This window comes from Vigna unguiculata, chromosome 4 (genome assembly GCF_004118075.2).
Source record: "Vigna unguiculata cultivar IT97K-499-35 chromosome 4, ASM411807v1, whole genome shotgun sequence".
In the NCBI taxonomy this organism is placed as follows: Eukaryota; Viridiplantae; Streptophyta; class Magnoliopsida; order Fabales; family Fabaceae; genus Vigna; species Vigna unguiculata.
In genome coordinates, this window is record NC_040282.1 from 1,081,441 (window position 1) to 1,106,322 (window position 24,882).

Below are 24,882 nucleotides of genomic sequence, written 5' to 3' on the forward strand. Positions count from 1 at the left end.
ATAGGAGAGTGTGATGACCACACGTTGAAGCAACCTAATCTTCATTGGTTAAATACACGTGGCATTGTGGGTCTGCGACCACCTCACTTTTCGTTCCTCCTTCGACTCTTTTCGAATTTATCTTAGATTACACAAAAGACAATAACAATATTTTATGTATCTTCAAATTTATCATCTTCAACCTCAAAACAAATCTTCTTTTGTTCAGATAATTTTATATTCATATTATACACATTTTCTTTGTAAAACATGTTTTTGTAATAAAAATTCTTGACACTTTCACCTTATTTTGTTTATTAATTATTAACATGAATTATAACTTAGAAGATGAGTTTGGCTTCATTTTTAGGTGGGTTAGGTCAAGAGTATCCAACCCATTAGTCTGTGTGGTTAGTTAGCCTCATTCCAGTATACCAAGAACACACACTAGGTCCAGATGGATTAGCATGTGAAATCTAGTTTCATTATTAAGAAATAAATAACTAAAATTAGGTTCTATAAAAAAAATTAGGTAAAATTAGTTTTCAAAATGTTATAAGACCTCGTATTTGAGACATAATATTTCATGTTTGAAGATAATAACTTTGTATCTCAGGTAATCTTTGTTAATATTGGAGACATTAGTTTCATGTTAATACTGAATTCTTTTTTCATTTTCTAAACTGTATCTTTATTAAGAAAATATTTTTCTTTTAAGTGTGTTTGATTTTATTCTCATCATTTGATTATTATTTATGTCTTTTTTTATTTTATTATTATGACTTGATTATATTATATATTTATGTTTATTTTTTATCGATGTTTTACACTTAATTAGTAATTTAGTTTGTAGGTCTTTGATTATTTTAGTATCTATATTTTTTTTTATTCAACTTAATTAAAATGTGACTTTTAATTTCTTAAAAAGATTTGAAAACCCTAAATCAAATTGAATTCAACAACTTGGCATTGTTGTCATTCCAATCCCATACAATGATTTGCATACAAGACTAAGTTGCAAAATCAAATGAATAAACATATTTTTTTTCTTTTCTTTCACTTATTCGATCAACTTTTTTTCTATAACACGATTGTCCAATAAAAAACAACTCACGAATAGCTAATGAAAGCTGGCAAAGCACCAAAGAAATTGCAAACATCCAACTTGAAGACAATAATAATATAATAATCTAACTACTTATTCTATAATCACATCCAAAATTAATGATCATACTTAAACAAAAAACCTCAACTAATAATAGAAGAATAAAAAACAAAAAATGTTGGCTATTTCAGAAATGACAATCCCTTCTTTCTTTCAAATCAGTAAGAAGCATAACAAATTAGTCAACATTACAGTTGTTATCAAATCCTATTTATTTATAGTTAACTATCTAAATGGTTGAAGCTAAGGAAATGTTTATCTTTCAAATTATGGAAAGTTTGAAAATAAAAACAATGGAAACTATAATATAGTAATTTTTTAACATGGATTAAGGGGAAAATAGTAGTTGATTAGGGAAGAACTTAACCTGGAGAGAAAGAGAAAGGAAGGTAAATGGAAAAATGAAGATTGAGGAGGCGTGAGAGTTGGACGCGGAGAGTCTTGAAGGCCACACACTCAAGGACGAATATTTAGCTGAAAATAAATTCACATCACAATCACCTTCTCTTTCTCTCTCTCAAATCTTCAACCCATTTTTTTCTCTCTTCTTTTCGATTCAATTCAGCATGAACAACAACCACATCGCCAGGTCTCAGGATCAACGTTCAAGATCTGCAAAGCCAGCCACCATCCATGGCTGCGCCCTCTCCGGTGACCTCGCCGGACTCCAGAGGCTACTTCGAGACAACCCTTCGCTCCTCAACGAGAAGAACCCTGTTGTAAGATCCCATTTCCCCCAACTGGGCATCTTCAAAATGTTTGCTTTTTTGCTCATTAAACTTTCAAAAATGGATCTTTCCGATGTTGTTTGTGGAAAAGTTTGTGCTTTTGTTTGTGGGTTAATTCTATTTTTTTTTAATTGAGGGTTTGGAATGATATGCATGACTCTCGGATCTGCTTGATTATGACTCATGGTGACTTTACCAACCGGGGTGTATGATGGTTTAATGGTTGGCTTGTGCTTTTATGAAAGAGTAAACTTAGTGGGGTGGTAGGAAATGATATCAATTTCATATTGGGATTACCTTGATTGTACTACTCTAGTTTGATTTTGATCCTCATTTTTCGCTATACTACCGCCCCTTGTGTTCAATGTCAGCTTCATTAAGAATTGAAATGGTTGCATGTTGAATAAGCTACCTACACTGGATATTGCTCAGGGTGTTCCAGCTTATTGATAATTGCTTATCATGGCATTCCTTTAAGGGGGAGATTATATGTTTAGACTCGTAATGGAGAAGGACTATTTGATGAACATCTGTAGGGTTTTCATCTTGGGGTTTTCGTGACAATCAAGGAATAGAAAGGCATATTATCATATTGATGATATTTCTCTGATTGCTCACTTTTTAGATTTCAGTATTAAGGTTTTAAAAAGGTTGGGTGTAGTTCATTTGTAAATAAGCTTGTTGCTTGGCTTATCTATTATAATCTATGTGCCAGTGTTTTGATTTTCTTACTTTATAGGATTTCATGTTATCCTCTTATATTTGATATGCCTGAGGATCTCATCTATTATAAATGCAGATGGCACAGACACCACTTCATGTGTCTGCTGGTCAGAATAGGGCCGATATAGTTAAATTTCTTCTTGATTGGCAAGGGCCAGATAAGGTTGAGATGGAGGCCAAGAATATGGTTGGTAGTCGTCAATTTTTTCAACTCAAGTTGTTTTTAGAATATAAATACGTAAAATATGTAAAATCTAGACTTCTAGTAATTGCCTTGTAATTCTGAAAAGGTTTATTTATCTCTGCAGTATGGAGAAACTCCGTTGCACATGGCAGCAAAGAATGGGTGCAATGAAGCTGCACAATTACTTCTTGCTCGTGGTGCTGTTGTTGAAGCCAGAGCAAATGTGATCTTTTTGCCACTTTCTATATCATTTAACTTTGTTTAAACCTAGCAACAATAATAACTAAAAAGTTTGTACCTAACATTTTCTTGTAGAATGGTATGACACCTTTACATCTTGCTGTTTGGTACTCTCTGCGATCAGAAGAATTCTTAACTGTGAAAACATTGCTTGAGTACAACGCTGATTGCAGTGCCAAGGACGATGTAATAAACTGTATTTCCTGTTTTTCATGTTATTTTAACATTTTCGGGTAAAGTTGTCATATATGCTAATGCCAGTGAATTGCAGGAGGGAATGACTCCTTTAAATCATCTATCCCAAGGCCCTGGAACTGAGAAACTTAGGGAACTATTACACTGGCATCTTGAAGAGCAGAGGAAACGACGAGCCATTGAAGCATGCGGTGAAACCAAAGCTAAAATGGAGCAGCTTGAGAAGGAACTATCCAACATTGTTGGTCTTAATGATCTAAAGGTACAACTACGCAAATGGGCAAAGGGCATGCTTTTGGATGAGAGACGAAGAGCTCTTGGCCTGCATGTTGGTGCAAGAAGACCACCTCACATGGCCTTTCTTGGCAACCCTGGAACAGGTTTTTATAATATGCTCGTGATTGTTTGCTTTTAGAACATCCTGCTTGTTTTTATCCAATCAGAATTGGAAAGATGTCTTATTGTGCACTTAACTTCATCTTCTCCATTTACCATTTCGTGCTACAATATTTGGGTCTCAACTGGATGAAATTTTCAATAAACATTTATAGGAAAAAACACAAGGTAAAATGAGTGAAGTTCCCTCCATGACTTAAAATTAAGTTATGCACAAGTTAAAATTGCCTTTGGAGAAGCTAAATGAGTGACTAACTATAAAAGTTGATGTGCATAAGCTGAATTTAACTTATGGCAAAAACTTTATTCATTTTACCAGAAGTTTATCCAAATGTGTGCCTTAGTATTGTGTTTTTATTGAATTCTCATTTGTTTTTACTTGAGCAGTTTGGCTTGATCTTCCCATTGTATATGCACGTGCATGAACACTGAATTGGCTTAAAGGTTCTGAGATTAGTTTTTGTATGACTTTTGTATTTAACAGGTAAAACTATGGTAGCAAGGATTCTTGGAAAATTACTCCACATGGTGGGAATTCTATCTACTGATAAAGTGACAGAAGTACAGCGAACCGATTTAGTAGGTGAATTTGTTGGTCACACTGGTCCAAAAACCAGGAGAAAGGTATGTTACTGACTCTAAAATCTTCCTATCTGCGAAACCAAATTTTCTGCATTTCTCATTGAGTTACATAAAATCATTGGCTACAGATCATGGAAGCAGAAGGGGGCATTCTTTTTGTTGATGAAGCTTATAGATTGGTACCACTGCAAAAGTCTGATGACAAGGACTATGGGTTGGAAGCCTTAGAGGAGATTATGTCTGTCATGGACAGTGGCAAAATTGTTGTAATATTTGCTGGCTACAGTGAACCAATGAAGCGAGTGATAGGTTCTAACGAAGGTTTCTGTAGAAGGGTCACCAAGTTTTTTCAATTCAATGATTTCAACTCAGAAGAACTAGCACAAATCCTTCACATCAAGATGCATACTTTAACAGAAGATAGTTTGCTATATGGCTTTAAGTTGCAACCCGAATGCAGTGTAAAAGCCATAGCTGCATTGATAGAAAGAGAAACAACAGAAAAACAGCGAAAGGAGACAAATGGTGGTTTGGTAGCTACCATGTTGGTTAATGCTAGAGAAAATTTGGACCTACGTCTCAGTTTTGACTGCATGGATACAGAAGAACTTCTTACCATCACTTTGGTAGATTTAGAAGCAGGTCTTCAGCTATTAACGCAGTAATCATTCTTTGGCATTCTGATAGATATTTTGGAGAGATTCATTTCAGCTTACCTCAATTTTCTGCAATGGATACACACAAGTTTTTACATCTACACAATGAGGAGCATGTCATGAATAAGTCTGCTACTATAGGTCGATTTTTTTGGGAAAATTTTTCCTCGTGTATTTTTGTAATTCATAATGTTATATAGGCTTCATTCATGCACTTTATCTGAATAAAGATTTGTAGACACCTAATGCAAATGTACTCTTTGAGAGAAAGAAATGTAAGAGATAAAAGTGATGTGATAGAGAAATGAGAGATGTCAAACGAGTCTTTATAGTGTTTAGGTATCTATATATAAATTTTTATCGTATCATTGTACTTTTTATGTTATTATTCATTGTTGTTGGTGCAGGTATGAAATCTTTCTTCTTGTGCTGTCCCAAGACGGTGATGCTTATTTTTATTTTGAAAATTTTATTTTTGGAGCAGGGCATGGTATTCTTCTGTATGGATTATCAATTCAAATAGTTAAACTATAATGCTAAAAGTTTCTTTATTTCAAAATATTAATTTTTACACCTTTTCTTTTTGTTTCAAGTTAAAAAATATTGTTAACTTAATATTTAATGGCATTACATATAATTTTAAACCATTATTTTCATTCGCAAATATGATTATATAGATAATAAACAATAAATGTATTCACTTTTGTTCTTGCATAATATTAAGTTATTACGAAATTCAAAATTTATTTTATCACAATCTTTGAATTTCTTAGACGAGTATTTCACGATTTTGCTTGTTAGACCTTTGTTATGAGGTACTCCGGGAACCATGTGGGTGTATTTGCAGAAAAGATTATGATGATCGAATTAGCAAAAATTTTCAAATTCAAAACTCATATTATAGTGTTAATGAATTGCGTATCTTTAATTATTTGGGTCCACCTTTATTTATAGAAGATTAATTACTTGTGATGTTTTTACTTAGTTAATTGTGGGTGGTCTTTGACTAGGTTTAATTGCCTTTGACCAAATTTTATTGGGCCTAACCAGTTTTCATTGGGCCTATGTTGCAAGTCCAATATTCTTTGAATATGTTTCGTTAGATTTTATCTCGTTTTTGTCTAAATTAGAGTAGGTTCGCTAACACACCGGTATATCAGATTTTCCTACGTGCATACTTGTCATTCACGGATGTGTGTGATTAGTTATGTGTATCTCTTTTTTTACTTGATGATGTCAGATAATTGACTAGTTTTGTCGCTATATAAACAACCTTGGATATTCGTCATATGATTAACGAATTTATCCTTTGTTGTCCGAGAGATATATATTTTACCGTCTTATTTTTGTACTATTTACGATCTTTTGGTTAGGGACTTTTTGTGATTTTTTAGTACCTATGGTATAACTTTTATACTAGAATATCTAATTAATAGACTTCTAAAATAAATTGAGAATATAAAGAAAAATTAACATTTAATACCTTTAACATTTCTTTTATAACGAAGGATATAAAGTATATCTCATTTTAATATACACTCATCTTTCAATTAAAAAATAATTTTTATCAAGAAAAATCACAAACTAACCCAACCATCTATGAAGACTCAACTAACTAGTCATCTCCAAAATATGCAATTGTGTGACAAATCAATAGTTTTACAAAATTATGGAAATTCAAGGGATAAGACCTGCATGTTTTACTTAATTATTGACCAAAACTTTGTCTTGAAACATAAGCACGCAATCTAAACAAGCAAAATGATCTTGTTGTCCCCATTAACAAAAATCAAGAATAAAAAAATTGTAAATCAGGAACATTACGTGCAAGCCAATGATAACAAAAACTTGGAAAATTTTGCTTAAAACAGTAAGAGTTTGTTTCCCTAAAGAAACAAACTAAAATAGCAACACAGAGATCAATGCAAACAAAACAGAAAAGTTACATGGTCAAACATTTTTTTATTTTTTATTTGTTTTTCTCTGAATATAAAGGTGAGAGTTATTAAGTGATAAACCACCGCTATTTATCTAAAAAAACATCATTATTAAAAAAGTATTCCCAAAAAACTGATCCTTCAGTATTTATCAAGAAAAGAAAATTTAAAACAGGATTGGCAACTGAATATTTTGCTTTTTCATGGATATGTCAATAATTAAACCAACTATTCAGTCTGAATTCCTTGTTAATTATATTTGGTATTCTTTTAAAATCTTGTACAAAATTATATATCATTAAGAATTTTATCATTTACAGTGTTTGAAGCTTTGAGTGATTCGTTAAAGAAAGTGAAGAAAAAATAAAAATAAAAGGCAAAGATAGGTAAAGAAAATTACTTTTGCCTTAGTGGTTTTTAACAGAAAGTAGAACAGAAAAAAAAGTGTTAAAAAATAAAAAGAGGGATAATTTGGTATTTTAATTTCGTCCAATAAACTTTATCTTAATTTCTTTCCAAAATTGTAGATTACCAAAATAATTAGTTTCACTTGTTCTTTTATCTTTCTTTAGAAAGGGTCAACTTCTAAAATATGAATATATACACAAATAAAACTCTAATCTCTTGTGCATTTCAAAATGAGAATACTATATTTAAATAATACTTCTTTAAAAGGAATGGATCATAAACAATCAATTTGCTTAGTATTTATTAAAAAACTCAAATGCAGTATTTTCACAAAAAAAAAAAATATTATCCTCCTAAGAAAATAAATCTTTTTTCCACTTAAGAAAATCATATAAGAAAGGTTTAAATAGATTTACATGGTAAATTTTATTCGCTGTATTTTTGTGCGTAATAAAATTTCGTTTGATGACTTTTTTTTTTAAATTCTACTACACTTCTAATAATTTATGCAAAATATATATAATATATATATATATATATATATATATATATATATATTCATCAATAATCTATATCTATAATCTATAACAATAATCCCTTTTTGTGTTCACTTTTCAAAATACCGATTTTATCCTTTAAATATAATAATTTATTAAATTTTTAAAAATTGATCGTTACTTTTACAATTTTTTTATAAAATCGGATGTCTATGCTTCTTCTCTTCTTCTTTATTTATCAATGATTATTCTTTTATCTGTTTTGATATATTTCACTTTATTTTTAATAAATATAATTTTAATTTATATATTAACTTAATAACATTATAATATTATCACCTACTAATATAATATCACGCATATTTAAAAAATACATACACACAGGCGCTATCGCGCCTGTGTTATGCTAGTAATATACAAAGGAGATTCCCCTTTTTGTGTCCACATTTCAAAATACTAATTTTACCCTTTAAATATAATAATTTCTTAAATTTCTAAAAATTGACCGTTACTTTTACAATTTTTTTATAAATTTGGATATCTTTGTTTCTTATCTTCTTCTTTATTTATTAATGATTATTCTTTTGTCTGTTCTTATATATTTCACTTTATTTTTAATAAATATAATTTTAATTTATATGTTAACTTAATAACATTACAATATTATCATCTATTAATATAATATCACACATATTTAAGGAATGGATACACACAGACACGATAACGCCTATGTTTATAATTTTTATATAATTAAATAAAAGAATTTTTTTTTCTGCGTTATTAGTGCAATCGTTTACACTTTCACGTGACTTCATAAATTTGAAAAATAATAACAAAGTTCATAAAAATTGATGATTATTTACACAGAAATTGTGTACATAAATAAATAGAGTCCACCAGAAACTAAAAAATATAAAATGTAGAAGGTCAAATAACATAAAAAATAGAAGATATTTAGTAGAATGTTATTCCTCACTAGTGGTGAGTGTAAGTGGTAACTGCAATAACCGAACAGAGCACGGTGGGTTTTCGGTGACTGAAAAAACAAATCCTATTTTTCTGGTTATCCAAACACTCCTCTATGTGGTTGTGTTGCAGAGCATAGAAGAAGAAAAATGGTGTTAGCTTCAATTTCGATTGTATCTTCTTCATCTTCATTCCTCTCGGATTCTCCTTCCACTTCTGCTCCCACAAGAACCAGACCTTTCCTCTTCTCTTCCTCAAACCGAACCCCTCTTTTCGGGTTTCCCAGAACACCCCTTCCCAATGCTACCCTCAGAGCTTCATCATCCTCTTCTTCTTCCGCCCTCACACCGCAGGAAAATGGGTCGCCGGAACAGTTCCTCGAGAACAATTCCATCGCCGATTTCATGCGGTTCAAAAGCGGGGTCGAAGGTGGTGGCAGGTCCGAGTTGCAGACGGCTCTAGTCAGCTACCGGAAGAGGTTTCCTTGGTCCCTTTTGCGCCCTTTCCTTCAGGTCCCTCTCAAGTTTCCTTCTTCCTAGTTTTTTTTTTTTTCTCAATTGGGTCTCTGGTTTTGATATTCCTTTGTTTCCTGATGTTGTGTTGTTTTTGGTATTGTTGTAGGTTGACTTGGTTTCGACAATTCACATCGCCGATGAAGAGTATGTGTTTGTCTTTCTGAACATCTCATTCTAGTCATGTTTTGGGTGTGGTAGTTGTTAGAAGTTACTTAATTGTAGTGGGGTGTTATTTGTTATGGGTTGAAGAAATGGAAGTAAGAAAGTGTTGAAATGTCAATTTCAAATTTGCAAATATTAATTCCAGTGAGTGTATTCGAGATTTAATAATTTTATAAGTGAAAGGTTGTGATTGTTGACGTATGTGTATTATCTTTTCTAATGGAAGTGACTTCAAGAATTGTGAGAAATAATGAATAAATACTTATCAGTGAAGTCTTTAAAAGTCATTGTTCCTTACCAATCACTATGGATAGTTCTTAAGAAGAACAATCCCAACCTGAAAACGCGCTTGTGTACTCAAGCAGAAGAGGTGTGAGAGAGTTATTACAATTCCTTTAACTTTTTAGAGCAAGACTCAAGTTTGTTTGGGGTATACGCCATTCAGGGAGGGTTTTTCTCAAGTTTGTTTAGGAAGTTCGTAATCTTATTTCAAATACCGAGTATTTGTTGAGAGAGAAATGCAAACAACACACTCTAATTTCGTTTGAAATTTATTGAAAATTACTAAATTTTTGTGGATCTGTCTTTTATTTAGTGAGTGAGTCTCACTCATGATTCTGCGATTTCAAAGAATTTTAACCAATTATAAAGAATCTGCTCAAAAGGGTGCTTTAGAAAGTGTGTTGTTGAAGTGTTTATCTGGATGTAGACACTTGGGGTTGAATCATTTTAAATTTGTGCTTTTTGCTGTTTTTATTTCTATAATTGTTTGTGTTCTATCCTTTGATCTTTATTATGCGTGGAGATTTTTTTTCCCAACGAAAAGGAAGTCAAAAAAATTCAAGTGGTTCTGGTGGTGAGGATGTGTAAGAGAAATATATTACGGTAGAGGGGAATGTTTGAGTTCTAAGATGAACTGGTGTAATATGTCAAAATCAAAGATGTTAACTTAAGAGTTTGATGAGGGTGGTTTTAGACATAAATGTTCATGCAAGTCTAACAAATTACTGATTTGTAACTTTCGTGGTTTTGTATTACACTAATGACATTGCGTGTAGATGATTAAATTCAAGTTTTTCTTTTGATATTGTCAATGTGAATTTTTATTGATAATGTTGATGAGCATAGGATGGGTATATGTAAATGGCTTGTTTAGTGATGTTGCTTGCTTCATAGTGCTCCCCTTCTCCGAAATAGGTTGGTCCATAACGGCTTTGATGAACGAGATGATCATAGTGATATTCAAATTCATTTGCAAGGGTGTATTTTGCTAAACTGCATGCTGGTCTAATCACAACATTCTAGTTTGGGCACTATTTAAGATTTTCTTATGATAAGTTTGAGTGCTTTTTGTTGCGCTGACTTAATGTGTTTACTTTGGTTTTGTGTTTTGCTTTCTAAGCAATATTCTATATATTACTATTCATTCGGATGATCTATTTTTTATAAACAGGTATTTTCTGGCCCTTCAGAAGGAACTTGAAAGCTATGATTGTGTGCTTTTTGAAATGGTAGCGAGCAGAGAAAGTTTAGAGAGTCGAAGAAACGTTACTGCTACAAAAAGGTTAAAAGGTTCACGGGCAAAGGGTTTTAACATTTTGGGATGCATCCAGAGACAGATGGCTCAAATTCTTACACTTGATTTCCAGTTAGATTGTCTTAACTACCAGTCTTCGAATTGGTACCATGCAGATCTTGATTACGAGACCTTCAAATTACTTCAGGTTTTAACTGCTAATTTTTCTTCTTAATTCAACATGGTGCACTGATTATGAACACTATTCGAATACAAAATTTGAAGTGTGACTGTTATTTCAAGACAATTTATGATTCCATACATTGCATTCAGTGTCATTCAGCTGTCTCTCATCTATATAACTGTCATATAAGAGCCATCAAATAATATGAAAGATTTGCTCTGAAATTGTGACCAGATTTTCTGCTGGGTTTTGTGGAACTGTCCTCTGCTCTGCTGAGCATTAAAATACCTTGATATTGGTACTTTGAAAAATATATTTTAAAAAGATCAAAATTAGTATGCATCAGTGTATTTTGAAGGTACAACACAGAAAAACCCAGCAAAGAATCCAAATTTTCTAAAATTTGAGCTCTTGCACTTTATTATTTTTCCTTCTCCAGGTCTAATTTCATTTTGGAATTTCAGCTTGAAAAAGGTGAAAGCTTCTTCTCTTTTGCAAAAGATATGACTCTTAGGTCTACAAAGGCAGTATTGCAGCCAGCTTCAATTCCGGAAGATCTTGACCCTTTGAGATCCAAGCTTTTATGGGCTTCACGTGTACTTCCTATGCCACTTGTTGGCCTTCTTATCATTGGAGGTGTTTGTACAGATGTGGGAAGTCAAGCATCAGAATATCCCGAAATTGAGGCACTGTCAAGGCTTGATTTTGGTGCTGCAATGAAGGTCTTCCTTGCAAAGAGACTAACATCTGAGTAAGTTCCTCACATTTATTTCTTTCAATCCAATGCTTGAATACTCATTCTGAACTGCATGTTTATTTGAAAGTACAGTCCTTGTTTCTTATCCCTTATTTTTCACTAGTAAACTGCATATACATAATAATATTAAGATACATAATAATATTAAGGGTTAAATATGTTTTACGTTTCTATTCTAAATATATACATATCCGTCTGTTCCTATTCTAAATATATACATATCCGTCTTTGTACTTTGTGAAACTCAGGTAAAACATCTTTCCAAGCAAATGTTAGGTGGATGTTATATTATTCTTCACTCCGGAACTCTATTTGTTACATGGTAAACTCTTCACGTATTGTTTGTTGGGAATGATGTTTTACATGACTTTCATAAGTTGTAGGCCGAAGGAAGTATATATTTAGTTTAGAAGGAAGTATATATTAGGCACAAAACACACTTTTTTGCAAAATAATTCGACGATTAAAAACATATTTAACCCTAATATTGATTTTCCTTTGTTTGGACGCTATTAAAGATGACATATTTTTGTAAAGGTTCACACTGGTGACAGCAGATGTAGAGGAGAAATCAGTTATAATTGGTGAGAGAAATAGAGTAGCAATAGAAGCCCTAAAAGCAGCAATGGACAAAGGACACAATAGAATTGCAATACTTTATGGGGGTGGCCACATGCCAGATCTTGGGAGGAGACTAAGAGAGGAATTTGATTTAGTCCCATCTAATGTGAAGTGGATAACAGCTTGGTCCATAAGGAAAAGGGACCTAAATACTAATTCATTTCCATTTCTGAAGAAGATTGCTAAGGCCTCAGGGTGGCCATTGAACCGCTATCAGACATTGGCATTACTCATTTTTTCATCAGTCTTAGCATTGGATCTGTGGTTCTGGGAGCTATTCTTTGGCACTGCAGTGAATTGGGTCTCAGAACTTGTTCAGTATGTTGGTAATTCACCAATGATATGATATGATCATTGGACTTAGAAAATACATACTAATTGCTAAATAGGATGAAAAGAATCTTGTATGTAAATATGAAAAGCTTTGTTTTTATTCACAAATTAAATTCAAGCTGTTCCCATTTCTCAAAGTGTTAAAATATACAATTGTTTGCATTCAATGCACTTTAGCAGTTAAATACATTGGCAAAATCTATTAGTACAAAGGTTTTGCAAAACTTGAGAGTCCATGCAAATCTGGTTAGCTTGATTCCTATGTTTTTAGGAGTATTTTTTAATAAAGACTCATGTTAGGAGTTTCTAAGAGTTTATTTACTGCAAAAGTTATATCCAAATTCTATTGATTTTACCTTTTAAGATCTATTGATTCCTGTTTAGATCATGTTCTTTGATAGGGACCTTTAAGATAAAAAAGAATAAGCAAAACAAAACATAAAATAATTTTTTTATTAAATCAAAATGAGGTTATTCTTAAATATAGCTTATCTTATATTTTCATTTTTTTAATTTGTAAGTAAGTTAATTTTAAGTTATAGAGAAGTTTTATTTTTTTTTCTCTTATAGATGATATTGTAGATTAGTTTGTTTAAAACATAATTTTAATACAATTCAAAAATTTAATTTCATGACAAAGTTAAGTACCACATCTCACCATAATTTTCATGACAAAATAAAATAAAATAACAAATAATCATAATATTGATAGTATATTAGTGTCAAATTACTTAAAGCATATAAATTACATGAAATATATATAAATTCCTAAAAATGTAAAGTTACAAAAGTGAAAATATTTTAAAAGGGAAATACTTTTTCAAACCATAGTGAGTTTAAGTAAATTTACCCAATTTTATCTAATTAGAATAAATTTTATCTAATTGACAATTATAATGTTTAAGTTTGACTATGTAGGAAATGCATGAATATTGATATCAATATTATTCCATTGTATTAATATTTATATAATAACAAAGTTACATGTATCATACAACATATCATTCAATTTTGTTATTCAATTTTGTTGACGAACAAAACTTAAATATATATTAATCTTTTTTGATACTAAAACTCATATAATTTACACTTTCTTCTCAACATTTAATCATTATCTTTGATTTTTTTTTCTCATAACACACCTCCATCTTAACACCCTTATTTATGTTGTTTCAACACATTTTTCCTTATTATTTTAAAAAAAATATTTAAATGAACTTCTTCATAAATACTTTTAGAATTTTCATCTAACTCCTTAAACTTCGATTTATGCAACAACATCCAAATCATAATTGTTTGCTATATTAGAGACAAAATTACCAGAAAAAAAAAAAAACTAAAATTCAATGCTAAGACCTAATATTCTTAATTGGAAGAGGAACTTTAATTTTTCACAATTAAATTTGATGGAAAGAAGAAATAGAAAATTAATTTTTTCTATTTTATAAGAAAAGAAAAGTCATAGAGTGAAGTGAAGAGGGTGGGGACATATGAAAAGGAAACATTTATTTTCATATTTATTGGACAAGACATACATACAAGTGTTCAAATGTTAGAGTGCAATAAATAATATTAAATACAAAATAAAACTTTGAAAGTCAATTAATAATTTTGATTTGACTTAAACTTTTTAACTAGTAGTGCATAGAGTTTTCAAATATGATTTAATAATAAAAATAGTCATTTAAAAATTATCTTTGTTATCATTTTTATTAATCAGTGGATGTGAAATTATTTAGCTTTGCCAAATAATTATAACATTTTTTAACAAGGATTAGTAAAAGTTAATCATTTTAACATTTACATATAAATTCTATTAATGAATATAATCTTGGTGTTGTCATAAATTGGAATAACATATGTCCCAAAGAAACACAGACAAATATCAGAATACTGTTAAAGATGTCACAAAAGTATAACAAGTAGTAATCCTAAAATAACAAAACAAAAAATAAAACACGTGATAATGGGTCAAGCTTTGAAATTATAATAAAATAATCTAAGCAACATAACACATGATCAAAATGTGCACGTTAATGCAAATGATAACAAATTAAGGTAATCCTAAAAATTAAAACTAAAATTGTTTTAATATTTTAAATTGCTCCATCAACAATAACCAGTTCAAGTTATTTAAAAAAAAAAAACATATACAAACAATATTTTACGTTATTAGGGTTAAACATTTTAAAGTTAGTACAAATACATGTGACTACAAATTAGCGCAATCCCTCATAAATTAAAAACACAATCTATGACATAATAAAAACAAATTTTGTGCATGAACATTATTCTTTATTGAATTAATATTTTGTAATATAAAATTAGAGGAATATTCCTTCTGAAATTTGTGTTCAGACTTCACATAAAGTTCATCTTAATCTTGTTATCCTTCATATTAATCTTTCTACATTTTTCCTATCCAATTTTCTAGAATTATCAGAATACTATTATTATTATTATTATTATTATTATATATATATATATATATATATATTTTTATATTTGACACGTCTTCTTCTTCTTTTCTTAAATGTAAGACAAGTAATAGAAAATTATTCATTCTTGGTATAGAACTCAGGGATGATATAATTGGTGAGATAAGGTTGCCAAATCATCAAAATTTTGACCTTAGATTTGTCTGAACTCTTTAAATATGTTTATATAAATCTCATAATATGTGATATGATGAATGTTTCTGAATTGACAACTATTTGAATGCACATATATCATACTGTTTTTTTTTTTTTTTGTGTGTTTTATTATAATATATGATGATATCATTATTATTGAGGACAGCTTTGAACACTCTTATCAATTATCAATTATTAGATTGACACAATTAGTTTTGAGTTTATAAATAACTTATTTTAACATTTCTTCTTGTCTTATACTACCAACATTTTACATTATTTCTTCTACAGGACAAAAAATATAATAGGTTTTTTTTTTCATATGATAAGGCTGATTTGTATTTCTTCTAATGTATAAATGAGATATAAAAAAAATAATTTGGTCTTTGATTCATGGTGTATATTTATGCACAAAAATACATATTTTAAATTTAAATATTTCTTTTACAAATACTTCTCTTATGTCTTTCTTTTTTAATTTTGAGATTTGTCTTAATGTGAAGATTTTTCTTGAAACTCCCTTAAACTTTGTTTTATATAACTAAATAAACTTATCTCTAATATTTTGTTGTTCCAAATTGAGCATAATTGTTTGCTATACTATATTAGAGACAAAATTATGAACAGAAAAATTAAATTATAATGCTAAGACCTAATCATTGAAATGAAATCATGAGGAACTTGAATTATTCTTGTTTAAATTTGACGAAAAGAAAATATAGCATATCAAAATTGTCTATTTTATAAGAAGAAAAAAAAAAAAAACCATCTTAAAGAGGGTGGGAACATCTGAAAAGGATGAAACACAGAGAGCATTAAACACGTGCCTGACCCTTCTCTTTGAATGCTTTTCACAATTATTACACAAGAGGACACATGCGTCAAATCTTAAAGTGTGATAAATAAATATTAAATACAAAAATAAAATTCTAAAAACCAATTAATAATTTTGATTTGACTTTTATTAATTAGATTAGGCAGTGTAAAGAGTTTTCAGAATATTATTTAGTAATTAAAAATAGTCATTTAAAAATTATGTTTGTTATAATTTTTTTATTAACAAGTGGATTTTGAAATTATTTAGCCTTGCCAACTAATTAAAAATAATTACAACATTGTTTTAACAATATTTAGTAAAAGTTAATCATTTTAGCACTTATAGTATTCTATAGTTAGATTATATTCAATGAATTTAAGTTAAATTCTTTATTTAGGTATTACTTATAAGGTCATTTAATATTTTAATAACTATTTGGAGTTTCTGATATGATTTTTCTTATTTGTCATTTTATTTTTAAACATAATAAATTATAAAGAACCCGCCATATTAGTCATATCGTTAGGGGAGTTCGTGTTGATCCTTTACAATTATTATATTAATAGAATTTTTTTCTGGATTACTTCAAATACTAAATCCAAAGGTTGTTTTGTTTGTGCTGTTCCGTTGTAGTGTCTGTACAAATATTTGAAAGAAGACACTTTTTTTGCTTTTCTGTTCTTGTTTCTTCTCTCAGCTATGGAAGAGAATTCTGCTGCGGAACATCATTATTACTACCCTCTTCCTGCTTCTGCTCCAAAAGTTGATCCCAACCTCAGTGATGATGACAAGGGAGGAACTTGTGCAGAAGAAAGTAGCATTCACAACAAACCCAGCACATCACAGGGTAATCCTGGCATCAACAAATATGCTCTTGGTGGTGCTATCTTGGCTTCTACAAACTCCATTCTCTTAGGCTATGGTGAGTTTCACAAAGTTATGCTAAAAGAATCCGATGCTTAAATATAATCTATTGCCTTGATGCTACCATTTCCCAGATCAAAGCCCCAACCAATGGCAATATTCCATGCACATTGTTTCTGGGTTGTTCTTGATTAGGAGACAAAGTTTCTGTTTCAGTTTTTTTATTTACAAAAGTTGTTGGTAATCTGTCTAATAAAGGCTCTCATTGCATGTCAAAATGGATTATCAAAGTAAAATTTCAATTCTGGTTGAAGAACAGTGCAAAAAGTAGTGGAAGATTGAATTTGAGTATTGTCTGCACATAAAATTGGGGAAATTAGATAACAAATGTTATGATTGTTGATGGAATTAGGCAAAACTGCATCTGAAAGTACTTAGTATTCATGTTTTTGGTGCTTGCAGATATTGGGGTCATGAGTGGTGCTGCATTGTTTATCAGGCAAGATCTCAAGATCACATCAGTCCAGGTGGAAATCCTTGTTGGGTGCTTAAATGTGTGTTCTCTAATTGGGTCTCTTGCTTCAGGCAAGACTTCAGATTGGATTGGAAGGAGGTACACCATAATGGTTGCTGCAGCAACATTCCTGATCGGTGCTATTCTGATGGGGTTAGCTCCTTCATTTCTGTTCCTCATGGCTGGTCGTGTAGTTGCTGGCATTGGTGTTGGTTACTCTCTCATGATTTCACCAGTGTATGTGGCTGAGCTCTCTCCTGCACTCACCAGAGGGCTTCTCACATCACTCCCTGAAGTCTTCATTAGTGTTGGCATTTTACTTGGTTATGTCTCCAACTATGCATTTTCAAGCCTCCCTAATGACATAAATTGGAGAATCATGCTTGGTGTTTCGGCCTTTCCAGCTGTTGCAGTGGCACTTGGCGTGTTGGCAATGCCCGAATCACCTCGCTGGCTGGTAGTGAAGGGAAGATATGAGGAAGCAAAACAAGTTTTGATTAGAACATCAGATAATAAAGGAGAAGCTGAATTGAGGCTTGCTGAGATACAAGAAGCTGCTTCTGCTTCCATCACAAACAAGGACAAAGAACGTTCTTCTTCTGATTCTCCCAATAATTCAGGAACTTGGCATGGACAAGGAGTTTGGAAGGAGTTGCTTGTCACACCTACTTGTCCTGTTTTGAGAATCCTTGTTGCTGCCATTGGTGTTAACTTCTTCATGCAGGCTTCTGGGAATGATGCAGTGATATATTACAGCCCTGAAGTGTTTAAGGAAGCTGGGATTGTGAATGAGAAGCAGCTTGTGGGGGTTACAATCATCATGGGAATAACCAAGACATGTTTTGTTTTGATTTCAGCCATGTTTATGGATCGGTTTGGACGAAGACCTTTGTTGATGTTGGGCTCATGTGGCATGGCAATGTCGTTGTTCTTGCTGGGCTTTGGTTGCACCTTCCTTAGGCTCTATGGTGACACACATGATGGATTGGTCATTGCCTTGTGTGTGGTTGCTGTGTGTGCTACAGTTTCATTCTTTTCTATTGGGCTTGGGCCCACAACTTGGGTGTATTCTTCAGAGATTTTTCCTCTTAGGCTAAGGGCCCAAGGTTCCAGCTTGGCCATTTCTGTGAACCGTGTGGTGAGTGGGATTGTGTCCATGACATTCCTTAGTATCTCAGAGGCAATAACATTTGGGGGCATGTTCTTTGTGCTTGGTGGGGTGATGGTGTGTGCCACACTCTTTTTTTATTTCTTCTTACCAGAGACCAAAGGCAAAAGCTTAGAGGAGATTGAAGCTTTGTTTGAAGATCAGACACCATCAGTCTAAGAGATTAGAAGTCTTGATCTTTATATGAAGTACAATTTCTGAAGTTGAAGAAAAATTGGTGCTGCTGTCTTTCATGAGACAGACACACAAATGTAATTCTTTTTTTATGTTTGTTGTTTTATTGTTTTGCTTGGTAAGGTACAAACTGGTTTATATGTTAGATTTGTAGATTGGCTGGATTATAGATACCCTGAAAAAAAAATTTTGTCAGGAAAAAATGTTTGGAAATTGGAACTTCAGTTTCTTTATTTCATTGGTCATCTAGATTAAGGATGTTATTGTTAGCATCAGCACATAGCATTTTGAGAGCAAATTCAGAATGATTTCCAATCAGATATTGAATACTTTCTTATCAGGTCTCAAGAAAATTATTGATACTGTGGCGAGTACTTTCCTTGAAAGGCAAATCCAATGAACCATAATTCAGATGTAACATCTGATCTATAATCTATAACCTGATTTCTGTTTCAGAAGAACAAAACATGATCCAGATGCCAATCTTGCGGACTCTGTTCTCATCAAAAACCTTATGTCAGAAGAAAATAATACAATATGTCACGGGTGTATTTGTATCAATCAAACATTTCATTTATGCTTGCTATGTTCCTGAGAGAGATTTCTTTCATAAATGCAAATGGATGATAGACAAAACATATTCACATCAAAATTTATCAACCTGCTGCAATTGTTTATTCTTTTGAGAAGAATTGAATGTGTCTGATTCACAAGATTGTGATGAGAAAATGATCATGTCTCTTGATGAATATAAAATAGGTAGGAGAGTGATCAATTATGATTGAGAATGGGTTGAAAAATAAGAGGCATAGAGTGTCATGTGTGTAATGTAGGAACAGTATCCTTAAGAATCAAGCACAGGTATATTTAGATTTTAGATGTTCCTTATTTGCTGTGATGCAGACTGGTTCCAAACCTAGACGCGTGGCCCATTTCCATTAATGTTCAAACTTGGCTTGTAGGCTAGCCTATCTGTTACCACCCTTATCAGATTTGATGTGTTGTTGCTTAGTCCTGGTCAAATCTTGGCCCAGACAAGTGGCTAGTTGTTCTCCATCTCAATCAATTTCCTCTATTAACTGTTTAGTTAATAGTCATGGTTTGTATTTGACTATGTATAGCTCTACAATTAGTCTTGGAAAGTTTCTAATTTCTATCAACAGAAGATGGAACTGTTCTATACTTTACTTTCTAATCATGCAAATGGATAGCATCACTCGAACAAGAACTCTCATAAACAATTGTTTTCCTGAGTCTGTGATTAAATATACTATCACCTCCTGAAATCAGTCAAAACCAAAAGGTTTCCAATACCAATAAATGGAGAAACTTTCAATAAAATGCACACTGAGAACCACCTGTTTTTGCATGAAATAAGAGGATGAGACAAAAAACCATTTGGGATCAAAATCAGAGCCTGTGGGACCAAATTCTGTAAGTATGATAGCTGTAATATCAAAACCATTAACCTAATATGCAAGACAACACATGCCCAAGACTAGAAAATAAACAATGAGAAGAATGGCCTAATTGTCAACGCCATTCATCAAATCCATGACAAAAAGTTAAAAATAAAAGATGTAAATCACAAGATTGAAAATCAGAATAATTAGCCATTTTGTTTTGACCCATCTTTCAATGAGCATCATTTAAGGTTTATTTATTTTCATTTCAAGATTTGAATTTGTCTGAAGAAAATTAACCTCTATTCTTTAGACTAAAAAAACTACTTATATTGTATATGATAAAAAAAAAACATTAACTACTTCTGGAAAGAATTTCAGTAACTTACAGATAAAAATGTTAATTTCTGTGTTTATGATATTATAAAAGCTTTTCTGTTTTTTTTTTTTTATGTATGAGGCAGAAATAACTACTTCATGAATTAGAAGAGGAAATCGCGTGTAACATAGCAAAAGGGTGTTTATAGAAAACCAGTGATTCTTATCAGCAATGAAGAACTTTCTATTATTTCAACAAGAGAAACACAAATCGGTTTTGGGGTCATGCGTCAAAGCTTATTAAATGAAAGCAATCAATATCTCCTACTAATACAACGTGTCTTTTTAGACTTTTGCAATAAAATGAATAAAATTATCATTTTTTGAATAAATTATTTTATAATGAAACATAATTTTTTTGTTCTGTTATTTATGAGCAGGATAGAATGGTAAAAAATATAACTTTATACTAAACATGTTATTAGTTATTATTATTATCACTAATACCTGTATAGTTTAATTAACTAATAGTTACACAACGATAATTGTTAAGACTTGTACACAAGAATAGATTACACAACATAAAAAAAAAAATTATGTTTATTTAATCGTTGTTATCAAAGTTTTTGCCAAATGAGAATAACTAAAAACATCAAAACATAAGGTCTGACAGCACTATAAAGTTTTGCAGCAACTGAATAACTGAGTTCTGATTTCTAAATGACACCTGTGAACAGTGATTTCATAAAGACAAGAAAAAAATAAATGGAAAAGAATAACAGTACACATGCAGTGTTTTGGCATGGAAGATAATTGATTTTGACATGACTATGGCACCAATTTTTTCTTCCATTATTACATTTTAACTCCTCATTAGCATTACTTGCTTCATTATATTTATATATATATATATATATATATATATATATATATATATATATATATATATATAATTAACTCACTCACATGACTACATGGAACCACCCACCCACACCTACATCAGTTGTCCTTCATACTTATGAATAAATAATCATAAATTTTCTTTTCTTCTTATCTGTATAGACAAAAGTTGTAACAAATATGTACAAGAATAGAATGTGTTTGAAGTAATTAATGTTTTTTTATGAGTTTCTCTTGAAACTTGAAATTCACCTGAAATGCAGTGAAAATACATTGATGTACTCATCTGAGGTCATTGTACACACTACACACAGTCACGTGTAGCAAGACACTGACCTTTCTCTGCATAAAAAAATTTGTAGCCAAGCAAGGTTTTTTCTTTTTCTTTCCCTTGTAATGTTGCATTCAGACTCAGCAGAATCCAACTTGTCAAAACAAAAGTGGTAGCTAAATACACCTTGCAGAGGTACTAATTTCAATACGTATCTCTTTGCTCAAACTAGGTACCCTCTTGGAGATTGTTTTCAACATAATAAGAACTATTTAAATGGTGTTGATTCTTGGTAACGTGTTATTTCACACACACATATATGGACTCAAAGATGGAGTCTGTGATGAACCATATATTACCATATATTAGAGCATGTTACTTGTTTGAATATGAAGCATGGTGAATTAAGACACACAGTGATGTGATTAGTGTTAGCGATTAGGAGAAAAGATGCCATAAAATGTAGGAGCAGAACTGTTTGAGGAAAGGTCCAACTCAACAACCACCATCTCCTTTCATTTTCCCAAGGAGGCTGCATACCAACTCCACCATCAAAAGTAAAGGCAACGAAACTTACAAAACTTGTTTACAATGAAAAAAGGGTCACTATCTTCCAAGTTTGGAGATTGTGGGGCCCAGTTAGGAGGCAGAACAAGAAAATGAGACAACACAAGAGAGAGTGTGAAGAAGACAAAGGGAGAACAACAAAAAGCAAAGGAAACAAAAGGGAAAACCTCAAATCCATTCATCTTCCAAAAGGAAAAACTAAAGTCTCTTTAATGGCTCCTCTCCTTGTGTCAACTTTATAGAGAAATCTTCACTCAGATCATCATCACCTAAAAAGAGATACATTTACAGATTCTCACATACAACTTTGTGTTCCCTATCTGCATCAGAAGGTACCAACCAGAAGATCTCATTTATAGTTAATTATAGTAGTCGTAGTAGTAGTATTATATACTACTACCCTTGCCATCACCAATGTTGCTGAGTTCCATTTCCAGCACCAAGAAGTTCTTTCAAAAGACTATAAAGAACTTCAAGTCTTTCTTCTCACCGGGTTACCAAAGGCTTCCCAAAACTTCTCCTCACGGCCATTTCTCTTATTCTGTGCCTGCATCAAGTGCCATGGACATGACCAGCAACACAAGTTATCAAGACACGGAGAAATTCTACACTGACTTCTCAGACAAATGGGAATCAGAAACGGACAAAACAAGAAGAATTAAGAAGAAAGCCGTGTCTGCATTGCCATCGAAGCAAGAAAGTGAGGTCTATAATGGAAGCTACATCAGCTTGTCCAATGCAAGCCATGCTCAGAAGAAGAACAAGATTGAGAAAAAAGAAGAAAGTGGTGGTGCCAACATAAACAACAGGAGGAGGAGCTTAACTCATCAGAAAGAGTCATCATCGTTGATGTCTATGTGTATGAAAGAACACAAATACTGCATGGTGGAACAGAAGCTGAGAGAGTTGGAGATGTTGGACACGAACAATGTGGAGTATGTATTAGACATTGAAGAGGTTCTTCACTACTATTCTAGACTCACTTGTCCTGCATATCTTGAAATTGTGGATAAGTTCTTCTTGGAAATGTACTCAGAGTTGTTTGGTCGTGCTTCACCTTCCGGTGTCTCTAGGAACAAGCTAAGATATCAGTGAGAGGTCTTAGGTTTGTTTGCCTTTTGTCTTGTTTCATAACTTCTTGAGACCCTCTAAAGATCATTTGACGTTTTCTTCGGTTGATTCTATGTGTTTATTGACCTTCGATTTCGTGGTGGTAATAGCTGTTTCTGTTTTGTTTGTCTAAATAATTCATAAACTTTATTTATTTTGCTCATTGTTGTATTTATTTGATCGAAGCATTTGATTGACATTAGTTATGATAAGATTTTTTTTTTTTTTCTGAAAATTGCTGTGTTTTTCAAAATAGTAAATATTTTTAAGATGGTTTTCTGGGTTGTGTTCGTGGAGAGTGAGATGAAGACGAAATATAGGAGTGGTAAGAACTTGAAGGAGGACTTGTAGGCCATTTTTGCCTATCTAAAATATACAGTTTGCATTTTTTTTTTCTCACTCTAAACAAGATAATTTTTATTTGCTCTCAATTTAGGATAAAAACAAACTTAAGCCAGTTCGATTTGTCCAGCATTTTAATTTGATGGATTAAAATATGGATCAATCCGATTTGATCTGTTGACTTTTTTTTTAAATAAAAATAACTTTTTAATATTATATTTTCAAAATTGCAAATATACAATACTATTTTATAAAAAAATTTAACATTACAAAATTAAAAAAAAAATAAAAAAAACATGGTTTTAATAAAAAAAAATTGTCAGAGATTAATTCATGTTTAGAAACACAATTTCTTTATCTTGAAGCCAAGCTTCCAAACACTATATATTTACCTATATTTGTAAAAAATAAAATTTTTATTCATTTAGATAAATTGTGAAGAAGTTACACTTTTTTTTAGTAAAAGGCCATTATTTTCATGTGGCCATATTTTAATATAGAATATTTAATAAAGGGTAATAATTCCGTGTAAATTAAATTAATAATGACAAATATAAGAATTAAAAAAACTGACTATATTTTTTATTTGTAAATTCACAATATTTAAGCAATTCATTGGCCCAAAATCAATTAGTGGCAAATACGAAGGAAAAAGTTAAGGGTCATGATTATCAAATTTTCTTTTTGTGCGTGTGTGGATGTGAAAGGAAATGAATTTTAAAAAGACATGAATGAAGATAATATGGATATTATTAAAATTTCAAGAAAAATGCGAGAAAATGAAGAGTAAAAAAAAGGAACATGAATAACAAACTACCCTTACAAAAATCCACATATAACTTATATACGAGCCCATTCACGTGTATGAGTTGTTACTTAGAGACCTTTCTTCCTATACTCCCATAATTCCAACTTACACCTCCAGAAATTTTAAAATTTCAAACAAACCCTTCTTGAATTAAATTTATTAGGCATTTCTAGCTTGTATTTATATTGTGCAGTTTGAAATGTAAATTTAAATACGAAAATGAATTTCAGATTGTGTAATCTTATTAAA

General features: G+C 31.4%; 4 protein-coding genes across 7 annotated transcripts; all 4 read left to right on the forward strand.

Annotated features, from left to right (window-relative positions):
* Window positions 1-1,471: 1,471 nt before the first annotated feature.
* Window positions 1,472-5,221, forward strand: LOC114182134 (protein CbxX, chromosomal). Its single transcript, XM_028068910.1, has 7 exons — window positions 1,472-1,863; window positions 2,672-2,782; window positions 2,904-3,002; window positions 3,095-3,205; window positions 3,291-3,594; window positions 4,095-4,234; window positions 4,321-5,221. Exons 1-7 carry the CDS (start codon window positions 1,711-1,713, stop codon window positions 4,855-4,857), a joined length of 1,455 nt encoding a protein of 484 aa, XP_027924711.1. The 5' UTR covers window positions 1,472-1,710; the 3' UTR covers window positions 4,858-5,221.
* Window positions 5,222-8,644: 3,423 nt separating this feature from the next.
* Window positions 8,645-12,931, forward strand: LOC114182399. Its single transcript, XM_028069268.1, has 5 exons — window positions 8,645-9,168; window positions 9,278-9,315; window positions 10,787-11,057; window positions 11,498-11,784; window positions 12,328-12,931. Exons 1-5 carry the CDS (start codon window positions 8,806-8,808, stop codon window positions 12,755-12,757), a joined length of 1,389 nt encoding a protein of 462 aa, XP_027925069.1. The 5' UTR covers window positions 8,645-8,805; the 3' UTR covers window positions 12,758-12,931.
* A 3,861-nt stretch (window positions 12,932-16,792) lies between these two features.
* Window positions 16,793-20,009, forward strand: LOC114181241 (probable polyol transporter 6). Of its 4 annotated transcripts, none has more exons than XR_003603774.1 (3): window positions 16,793-17,116; window positions 17,521-18,991; window positions 19,818-20,009. XR_003603774.1 is itself a non-coding variant. In XM_028067645.1 (2 exons), exons 1-2 carry the CDS (start codon window positions 16,894-16,896, stop codon window positions 18,897-18,899), a joined length of 1,602 nt encoding a protein of 533 aa, XP_027923446.1. In that variant the 5' UTR covers window positions 16,793-16,893; the 3' UTR covers window positions 18,900-19,152. The 4 variants fall into 4 exon arrangements, 1 of the variants encoding a protein (XP_027923446.1); XR_003603775.1 differs by lacking the exon at window positions 19,818-20,009 and adding an exon at window positions 19,371-19,785; XR_003603773.1 differs by lacking the exon at window positions 19,818-20,009 and adding an exon at window positions 19,256-19,361.
* A 2,427-nt stretch (window positions 20,010-22,436) lies between these two features.
* LOC114181673 lies at window positions 22,437-23,658 on the forward strand. The gene has a single exon (XM_028068184.1). It carries the CDS (start codon window positions 22,788-22,790, stop codon window positions 23,466-23,468), a length of 681 nt encoding a protein of 226 aa, XP_027923985.1. The 5' UTR covers window positions 22,437-22,787; the 3' UTR covers window positions 23,469-23,658.
* Window positions 23,659-24,882: the final 1,224 nt, after the last annotated feature.

What these genes read in the sequence shown, in the direction of transcription:
- LOC114182134 (XM_028068910.1), top strand. Translation starts at nt 1,711, where the DNA reads ATGAACAACAACCACATCGCCAGGTCTCAGGATCAACGTTCAAGATCT. An exon ending in TCAACGAGAAGAACCCTGTT is followed by an intron (nt 1,864 to 2,671) that starts GTAAGATCCCAT and finishes TTATAAATGCAG; the next exon opens with ATGGCACAGACACCACTTCA. An exon ending in TCTTGGCAACCCTGGAACAG is followed by an intron (nt 3,595 to 4,094) that starts GTTTTTATAATA and finishes TGTATTTAACAG; the next exon opens with GTAAAACTATGGTAGCAAGG.
- LOC114182399 (XM_028069268.1), top strand. Translation starts at nt 8,806, where the DNA reads ATGGTGTTAGCTTCAATTTCGATTGTATCTTCTTCATCTTCATTCCTC. An exon ending in TTTTGCGCCCTTTCCTTCAG is followed by an intron (nt 9,169 to 9,277) that starts GTCCCTCTCAAG and finishes GTATTGTTGTAG; the next exon opens with GTTGACTTGGTTTCGACAAT. An exon ending in ATTCACATCGCCGATGAAGA is followed by an intron (nt 9,316 to 10,786) that starts GTATGTGTTTGT and finishes TTTTATAAACAG; the next exon opens with GTATTTTCTGGCCCTTCAGA.
- LOC114181241 (XM_028067645.1), top strand. Translation starts at nt 16,894, where the DNA reads ATGGAAGAGAATTCTGCTGCGGAACATCATTATTACTACCCTCTTCCT. An exon ending in CTCCATTCTCTTAGGCTATG is followed by an intron (nt 17,117 to 17,520) that starts GTGAGTTTCACA and finishes TGGTGCTTGCAG; the next exon opens with ATATTGGGGTCATGAGTGGT.
- LOC114181673 (XM_028068184.1), top strand. Translation starts at nt 22,788, where the DNA reads ATGTTGCTGAGTTCCATTTCCAGCACCAAGAAGTTCTTTCAAAAGACT.